The 9,548-nt window shown below is 40.7% G+C and overlaps 3 protein-coding genes across 3 annotated transcripts; all 3 read right to left on the bottom strand.

The window, feature by feature from the left end:
* Positions 1-543: 543 nt before the first annotated feature.
* Positions 544-2,694, bottom strand: LOC105277345 (nucleoside diphosphate-linked moiety X motif 19). The gene is made up of 5 exons (XM_011335631.3): positions 2,426-2,694; positions 1,671-2,013; positions 1,312-1,547; positions 1,085-1,237; positions 544-976 (listed from the first exon to the last, which is right to left on the bottom strand). Exons 1-5 carry the CDS (start codon positions 2,507-2,509, stop codon positions 701-703), a joined length of 1,092 nt encoding a protein of 363 aa, XP_011333933.1. The 5' UTR covers positions 2,510-2,694; the 3' UTR covers positions 544-700.
* A 124-nt stretch (positions 2,695-2,818) lies between these two features.
* LOC105277344 (succinate dehydrogenase assembly factor 3, mitochondrial) lies at positions 2,819-3,491 on the bottom strand. Its single transcript, XM_011335630.3, has 2 exons — positions 3,273-3,491; positions 2,819-3,135 (listed from the first exon to the last, which is right to left on the bottom strand). Exons 1-2 carry the CDS (start codon positions 3,489-3,491, stop codon positions 2,962-2,964), a joined length of 393 nt encoding a protein of 130 aa, XP_011333932.1. The 3' UTR covers positions 2,819-2,961.
* Positions 3,492-3,757: 266 nt separating this feature from the next.
* On the bottom strand, positions 3,758-9,429 carry LOC105277346 (cysteine dioxygenase type 1). Its single transcript, XM_011335632.3, has 5 exons — positions 8,866-9,429; positions 5,519-5,660; positions 5,288-5,393; positions 4,967-5,136; positions 3,758-4,113 (listed from the first exon to the last, which is right to left on the bottom strand). Exons 1-5 carry the CDS (start codon positions 9,105-9,107, stop codon positions 4,078-4,080), a joined length of 696 nt encoding a protein of 231 aa, XP_011333934.1. The 5' UTR covers positions 9,108-9,429; the 3' UTR covers positions 3,758-4,077.
* Between the last annotated feature and the right edge of the window lie 119 nt (positions 9,430-9,548).

Below are 9,548 nucleotides of genomic sequence, written 5' to 3'. Positions count from 1 at the left end.
TTAGCGGAAAGATTTGAAAATAGACTACCGTGAAACACATATTCTACCTCATCGATTTCAATGGCGTTGGAATACGTGCAACGATACGGAATGTTGACTTGGAAGTGGATGTGAGCCGCCTAAATAATAAAGCATATTACACATACAGGTATGTGTTCATATTCTGTTCCATTTTGCGTGCGCAATCGTATCGTAGCGTACCAATTATATCGAAGCTTCACATATTTATTAAATTTGTTTCAATTTGTCACTCTTGGTTAAATATATTTCGCAAAGAATTTGAGTACTCCATAGATATCAAATATCCCATTTTAAAATATTGTAAGCGTTTAAATCACCGAATATATATATGTTTCCGCTAAATATATTCAATCAGACTTCATTTTATTAATGGAATCGCGCAAGAGTACGACAAAAGACTCACATTTTTAGCCGCAACGATCGCCACTTTTAAAACAGATGTGCGTTTTATGTATTCGCGTACGCGTTATTCTCACAGCATATATTATTCAAACATTGATTAAAAAGTAAAACGTAGTGGAGTCAAGTTTTTATAACAATTATTTTATATTGAAAAAATTAACAGTTTATGCAGAGGTATTTCACTACAGTAAGTTATACAAGATACAATGCAATTAATTCAAGAACCGAGAAATCTCAAGCGAAACGAGATAATAATATATTTCAATCGTATTTTTCGCTACAATTTATTTTTTATCTCTGGTTCTTCCTCCGCAATCTTCTGCACGAAAGACACTTGAATTCCTTTAGTGGGCAAGTTATCAGACACGACTACTTTAATTCCCATGTCGTGAAATTCCAATCTGTTCTTCATCGGCGTCATTTCCCGATATTCATCTATGGTGACGTCTGATTTATCGATTATTATCTGTTTCTCCAACAAATTAACTTCCTTCGGATATACCGTGTCTCCGGGCAACACGCTGACTGTGCCGTCCTTTAACTGCACAAATATCTACAAATACGTTTATCGTGTGTGAGAACAATTAGAACGGTTTGAGGTAATCGACAATTAAAAGTATCACTCATTTTGTTTTACATAAATGAACAAATATTTACGTACTGGTAAATACAGTTGCACACCCTCTTTATTACGTTCCACGGCGCTGTCCAGCAGATTGTCGATGTCTTTAAGACCAGCCAGTTGTGCGATTGTATACTTTTGTGGTGGTGGCAACACAGTGGAATCCATCATGAGGTTCTGCGGCGTCTCCCACTAGATTCGTTAGCGCAATTAGACGTTCCGATGGATATGCGTATCATCTAAGATTACCAGAGCAAATATCTCACTTTCAAACCCTCCATCTCGTTGGCTTCGTACTTGGCGTTAGGCTTGAACGGCAGGCAGGCCATGTAGAAGATGGTATTGTAGCGAGTCGTGGGCATAACCGTAGGCGTCAACCAGTTGGACCACTCGTGCAGTGCCCACAAGTCCGGACAGCACTGCAGCTTCTCGCAGAGCTCGAAGAACAGCGTGGCGTCTTTGTGGACTTTACTCTGCCACGTTTGTAGCTCATTCTTTGGCACTGAAAACGACCGCACAGTTAAGATGAGAGAACGTTAAATACAAAACGTTACCTAAACAGTCGTGACACGGTACGGAACTATCTTTCTTGTAGGCTCGTTGTGACTCTCGTTGTGATCCTCACTTGACATGTGCCGGGCCCAAATGGAGATGCCAGCATCGCCGCCGTCTCTTCTGCGTCTGCATATCAGCACTCCGCTCTCCTCGAAGGTCTCGCGGATCGCCGTGATGCGCAGCGTTATCTCCCTGGGCAGCTCGTTCTGCCGTGGCCGGAAGATGAGCGGTCGCGTCGCGACTCGCGGGATCAGAGACGCGAGGCTGCCGTCATCGAAACCGAAGGCGGCGAAGAGTTCGCGCCACTTGACATCGGCGTCGGCCGGGTCCACGACCCCACCCGGGAAGACGTAGCTTCCCGGCATGAAATGCGACTTGTGGTGGCGTTGCAGGCATAACAGATTGTAATTGTGCTGAAATCATCGACAATCCGCATTTAGATGACTCCAGGAACTATTTCAGGATTCTCAGGTAGATACAGTAGGGATCCTCGTTCAACATTGAGCGATCAGGGATTAACGCGATTGCAAGAGACCCGAGATAATTGCAGATTAAAAGTCCATGCGAGAAATCACGTTATGCTCGTCCATGATTGGAATGTAAATTAGATTTCGATCATTTCAGACGGATACAACGTCGCTTGGACGTAACGTTAACGATCATACACCAAGTGTTTCATTCATAGTGGCTGAAGATCGATCACATCGTTCTCTGCTGCGAACATCGTGAAATGAAATGATGAAACGATAAAAAAAGAAATATTGACCGATGCTTCGCTACGACATGGACGCATATCACGTCCATATCTGTGATTTGTGCACTTACAGTTGTAGCAGCTACCGAGCGATTGTATTTTTGTCCGTGGCGTGCTGCTAGTATCAGACTCGCCGCGTCGCGCCAAGCTTTCATCCTTCAGCCCTTGCAAGAAACGCGCAGTAAAATCATAAAAGCCACTGCGGGAGCGAAAAATTATTCACCGACGCGAGCAGCGCGATTAGGTTATGAGTTTATGACTTGCCAGAAAAAGGATGCACGGCTTACGTCACGCGCAACGATGATAAAAGTCGAAGCACGTCAGAAAGAAAAACTTCTTTACAATTCAAATCGATGTTATCGTGTTATCTGACAGAAATGCTTAATGCAAAACAGACGGCGATTACGCCGTCGTCGGAAGGCGACCAGAGACAACTAAACTGCCTTAAATAGACTCTCGAGTTCGCTAAATTATTCACAAGTTTATTTTCATTTTACAGTACAGTGCAGCTCCGTGAGAGCACATGTACAACAATGTACAGCAATTGGAGTCTCAGCCGCGACACGGTTTCAGTCCTTGCGAGTCGCGTGTGTCACACGCGTAACAACTACGTTTTGTCATCTTCGGGCCTGCCCGTCGCCGCGATCATCAGCTCGTACAGCTGGCATACTTGCTCGTCCCGCAGCTTCTCGACGTCTTCCTCCTTTAGACATTTCCCCAGCGGTTGTGCCGTGTGAGGACCCCTCAACCCGAGCTGCTCAGCAAGCGAAACGGCGTAATCCTGAGGGAGAAATTAATTACGTTTCGCCAATCGAGCGTTGTCGATAACCTCCGTGCTCGACGACGACGTCGAACATAACCTATCGTCGCGCCTTCCCGTTCGATGATCTCGCGGTCTCTCTCTCTCTCTCTACTTACAGTCCACTCGTGCAGGAAAATGATCGCCTCACTCTCCACGCATTTCTTGTGCCGCCTAAACTCGTCGCGAACATAATTGTTGCCCAGCGGTTGGATCTCGGCTGGTAGGCCGCGATGTAACTTCAAAATCGTCTTGTACAGTATTCGGACGCGCTGCACGTGTGTCCGGGAGGCCATCACGTGTACCACTCGCGCGTAAACACATACCCGTAGGTACATACACGCGACACATTGTGCACACATAGTGCGGCTACATTGATAAATTCATTAATTCTATTATTAATTCAGTCATTATTCTACTATTATTAATTCAGTCATTATTCTACTATTATTAATTCAGTCATTATTCTACTATTATTAATTCAGTTATTATTCTACTATTATTAATTCAGTCATTATTTCAACCTGATTGCAATAATGCGCGTTCTATTCACAGCAAATCGCTTATCACTTGTAACAATTTAAATTAATACGTAAACGCAGAATTCGTCAAAATAGATACATTTTTTCACGTGCTTATTTTTATTCAATAGCACACACACATTAACAATTTAACTTAATTTTGTAAAAAGATAACGCACGAATATGTAGATAATTTTTGCTTAAAAATATGCTTAAATACTTAAAAATGATTACATCGACGAGTATCATATTATAATAACAATAAACAAATTTTTTAATTATATAATATAATGATTAATTGATTTATCTTATTCTTTATACATATGTCACCACTTCTAACTTCAGAATCGCTCCTAAACTTAATTGGAATGTCACTGGTAGCGCTCCCGCATCCTTGCTGAGACTAGTTATCCTCCGGAGATCTAGCGTCTTGAATTTCCTGTAGATTAGATTATATTGAATTTCTAATCATACAAGTTGTGCTTTACATTAATTAGGCTATTTAATGAACATCAGAGTTCAAGGATCAAAGTTTGTGGAATTTATATGAAAACGTAATTGTTGGCATCAACTACGCCACTAATCCCACTATTTGATAGTATCAAACCTGTCGTTGAGATAAATTAAGATAATTATACAGAAAACTGCGCGGATCTTTTTCATTTTGACATATGTTATGAAGAGTAAAGTTCTAATATTATCTCAGAAACTATGCATGACTCACATAGTTAAGTAAAATTTATTCAAAACTTCACTCTTCATAATACATATATGTTAAAATAAAAAAGAATATGTATTTTTTTCTGCATAAATACCTAAATTAAGTTTTAAACCACAAAAATTCCACAAAAAGGACAAAGAAGGAGGAATTTATTAACGACAAAGTGAACATGTAAGGAATTTATGAAAATGTAACGAATTTATCAATATAGCCGTGCGCGCGAACGATGTGTCAATGTATCTATATGTGTGAGTATGTGTGCGCGAGTGATACACATGATGATCTCCCGAATACACGCGCAGTATATTCGAATACTGTATAAGACGATTTTGAGACTACACCGCGGTCTACTAGCCGAAATCCCTGGGCGACAATTATATTCGCGACGAGTTTAGAAACGAGTTTAGACGGCACAAGAGATGTTTCCAGCGTTCTAAATTTTCAATCGTAAAATGCAACTTTGAATTGAACTGAGATTTGCTTCTGTGATAAGCTCTTAAACCGGTAGATCGAGAGTCACGTAGAAAGGTAGAACTTTTGAGATATGCAAAATCCAATTTCTGTCTCTTACTCGGTTTCTTCTTTCTCCGTACTTGGACCAGAATGTGACTTTACACGTAGACTTTTGTCCAGTTTGCTTGTTGAAGACCGAGCACGTCGAGAACGGTGGCGAATATAGATGCAAGGAAACGGCAGGGTTCGTCGCACTTGGGTTCTCGACACGGTGCAAGCCCATTGTATCTTAAACAAAAATGATTGGATTAGAACATGTACAAAATTACTTAATAATAAATTGTAAATTAAAATCCGCATCAAAAATTTCCAGGTATTTTCCTACTAATTTGTTGCGTATTAAACACAATTTCTTCTTTTTAATTTAAAAGGATTGTACCATTAATGTAACAAATCTCGTTCATATCAAGAGTATTTTTCTCAAGTTCTTTAAGCTCTTCCACGCCTTCTTCCGTCTCAGATTTGGTCGGCCATGCGTATCTAGTCTGAAAAGTAACGCATTTTAATGTCACAACTGTATATTGCATCGGATTTTTAAATAAAAGTCAAAATAGCTCTTAAATAGTTTGAAATACTTTTAAAACACTACCAAGAATTTATTTCCATTTACCTCGCACAGTTTTCCTTGAAGAATTTTCATTACGCAGTGCGCATTCGCATGATCGTGTATGGCTGATCCGTGACCTTCTCCCCAGCACAGCACCATGAGATTGAACCTGCCATTTCCTTCGTCAACCAGATTCCTTGTATATCTGCGCACAAAGTATCGTGTGCTATACTTGACATTTTTCTCTACTCGATTTTCTTTATCAAATCCCTGCCCACTTGCCCACTCAAAATTCTCTCTTATTGAACAATGTTGCATATTTAGCAGTTTGGCATTTAAAAGATATTCGCGATATCAAGACATGTATATTAAAAACGCGGACATTAACATTCATATTAAATAATATATATCGCGTGCATAAATTTTATGTAAAATTATACAAATGTTCGACAGCGTATTCGTCCAGTGTCGTTAATGATATTAATGATGAAATGACATATCGTTTATCTACATCGTGCAAATTTAGCAAGAGTGCATGTTATGAAACATTGCATCAGCTTTTACATTAGTGCGGATATTACTAACTCGTAGGCTAGTCAAATATTAACTGATCATGTAATAAACTTTGTTTCAAGACCGACTCAAAATCGTTTGACATGACACGCTTATTAATTAACGTAAGTTAGAAGAATAGCTTTACATTAACTTCACTCAAGAATCATTAAATCTTCGTTTGAGCTAAAATTCTACTAAAACGAAAAGAAAGTACAGTTAACGAGTTTGTAACTATCCTGAGGCGCAATCGCGAGAGTTTAGATTGTAATTGAAACAATTGAAACATTTCTAACTGGAGAAGACGGAGAGAACTTTGTTTTTCGAAAAAAATACAACGGTCATTTGAATCTCGATACTGCATCGCTTATGCAATGTTGCTAAATAACTGGTTGTTTATTTTATGCGTTATTCACCATGCGATAAGGGAAAGCGTTATTTACCGAGCATTAATATAAATCGATTGAAATGTCATATGCACGATTTATGAATCGATGATCCGTAATTTCCGTGCAGTAGAGCGAACACAATTTGAAAGTTTCGACGTGTGATGCTTCACACATGGATGTACATTTTCGGGCTTTGGTGTTTTTTTCGGGAGCATCGTATCGATTTCATATCGCGTCGATGCACAGCAATCGGAAAGAACTCAAATACACGAGGAAGGAAAACGTATGCGTGAGAAGCATACGTAATGGACTGACTATTTATCGGTCGATCGCTTTTAAGTATCCGTATACGTTACATACTGTCCTGATTTTCATATCATTTATCATCGTGCGTATATTTCATTTAACTTTTAATATATTTTGCTACGTTGTTAACAATTTTCATAATTCAAATTGCACGCTCGTTTATTTCCCGTCTTCGTGGCGCGAGCCATTAAATATATACATTGCATCGCGCTGAAACGACACAACGACTATTGCGCAGAAAGTGATTTATCTGTTCTATGAGTGACCTCTCGCTAGAATGTTTTCGGTGGACGGGATATTTGTCTGCCACTCGGTATTACGTTCTACTTTGCGTTGACAGCAGAACCGGTAAATGTGCGCCATAGTTTCCGTACTTTCCCGAGTCACGCAGATCCCGTCTACCGCACACTGCAATTCCACCTGTGTCCAAGGTACTCGTTATCTCACGAACTCGTAAACTCATTTTCGTTCCCATTTGTGGCCGCTTGCCTAATCAACGACCGAGAGCCCGGAGGATCGATAACTGTAACGTTATCAACAATTAGTTAAAAATTCTCTGAAATGCCTGTTACCTGTGCGATAAAAAATAATGAAAGCTAGATAACGTAATGACAAAGTAATTAATCCGTCTCCGCGAATATTAAAAGGCAATTAAAATTTTCAGAATTTCGCGTTAACGGAAATATCTCTGGAACGGCTAACGATTACATGCCGTAATGATCTGCATTTGGTAAAAGTTCTCTTTCTCTCTCTTCTCTTTTTCCCGACCTGAGTATGAAAATATGGGCTACATCGCGCAGTCGGTTGCAACATGTTCATATCATTGTCGGTGGCGCCTAGTAATTCTAGAACGGTCTCTCGCTCTTATCAGAATATAAAGATATACCCGGATCACGGGTAATAAATAAGTTGCTGCAATCTAGTCACCAGAGTTACGATTACGTGCCGGCGAAACTGCAGCCATCGAATACACGCGCTCGACAATTTCCCTTTGGTCTTTAGTGTTTATCTGCATTTATTCGCAACTTTATGACATGGTTAATGAGATTGTTAATTAGTTAATTACGTGTAATTTTGTTCCTAGCGTTCATATATTTTGTCAGCTTCGAAAACTCTGTTTTCTCAAGCGCCTTCCGATATCATCCGCTCTCTCGCTATTTTCTCGCAAACAACGTAGTTCCGGGATTGCAGACCGATCAATGTTGAATATTACTTTATCCACGCATTATCCATTATTATGTATTATGCACGTTATTTACGTCAATCATGAGATCCGTAGTGAGAGAACTCGAGCGATGGCCCAATTCGGCAGAAGCGACTCTGACGTACATGCCTGACGATCATTAACCCGCGATTATCCGCGTCTCGCATCAGTATCAGTGGCATTACTTGAAAACAAGGCTAAATCAAATTCTTTCGTGAATCGAGGAATTACAACAGATATATACAGATAGGATTACAACATATATGCACATATCACGCGCCCGTGCGCGCGCAACAACGTGCGGCTGCAACCGGGCGCGAGAAATCGGACAGCGATAACCCATCCTGAACTTCGTCGTGTTAATTTCATTTCAGAATCCCGAGAGCAACGGCGTTGTATCTGGTTCTATCCACCGAATTCCAAATACGACGTGGACAGTTAGTAAATATTCGCTCCCGTCATTTGATCAAACACTAACCAGCGTTCTCCCACACTTTTCTTCCAGCAACGTGTTCACGTGGTCACGTTTCACGTGTTTCGGAATCTTCTTAATTGATCGTTTACCGTTAGGTACTAACAATGTTTACAATAAGTGTTAATTCGCCGTAAGCGATTACGGTACGTCGACAAGTCGACAAATAGAATATATTTACGTATGTATTCCCGTACCTAGCAATTTTCATCGTATTCGCTATCTTCGATTAGATACGAATCTGTTTCAACGCGACCTTGCAAACGGAATAATTTTCCTGTCATATGCAAATAATGTACCAGATGTTATTGGAGAAGTATCTCATCGTTTCGTTCCTGCAAATTACAATCGCGGAAAATCTGTTTCACAAGTCGTTAGCATTTGTTGCGATAAACGAGCAATGAGATCCATACTGAAGTAGGAAATTCGTGAAATCAATTGTACTATAAACATTGAACGAGTTTTATAAATGAATGAATGGCAATACCTGTATCTATCAAACTTGGCAAATTTCTTCCACTCCGCGGGATTACTCTTGTAACTCATCATCAGGTCTTGGACGTGATCGATATTCACGTGATCCGTCTCGAAAGCTTCGTGCAGTGCATCTATAAGTTCTCGGAGGGTGAAAACTTCTTCTCGTCGAAGTTTCTGCCCATTCTCGGCGAGACACGACGGTTTTCCGCGAGGCACATCGAACAATCGATCCTGCCCGTTGCAAATCTCCATTTTTCAGCCACGAGATATCAACACTGCGCCCGATATAAGACACGTAAAAGTTTCCTTTTGAGTTTCTACGAGCACGCGGTACAGTCACAACGGGGAATACTTAGCATCGGAAAATCGGAGGAACGTCGCAACGCGTCCTCCTGACTCGTCCCGCCTGGCTTGCGGAATGCACAGCGCGCAATTGAAAGCAAAAGGAGAAGAAAAAGATTTACAGCCGAGTTGAGTTTCTGCACGCCAAGCACCAACTGCCGGAGCGTACTAATCTGTAGTGTACCTCGCACTGTCTTTCCTCGCCTATAGCCGATACCGGTCTAGCACGACGCAGGCACAGCATCTTATATGTAGCATAAGATGCCCCCTACTCCGACGAGTCGTCACAGCAGCGTCATTTTGTGAATTTCTCACTTCGTCACATATTTTTCAATCGGTCTCCGTACAAAA

Source organism: Ooceraea biroi, chromosome 9, assembly GCF_003672135.1.
Source record: "Ooceraea biroi isolate clonal line C1 chromosome 9, Obir_v5.4, whole genome shotgun sequence".
Classification (NCBI taxonomy): Eukaryota; Metazoa; Arthropoda; class Insecta; order Hymenoptera; family Formicidae; genus Ooceraea; species Ooceraea biroi.
Note: the sequence above shows the minus strand (reverse complement) of the source record. Positions and strands in the feature narration are given on the sequence as shown.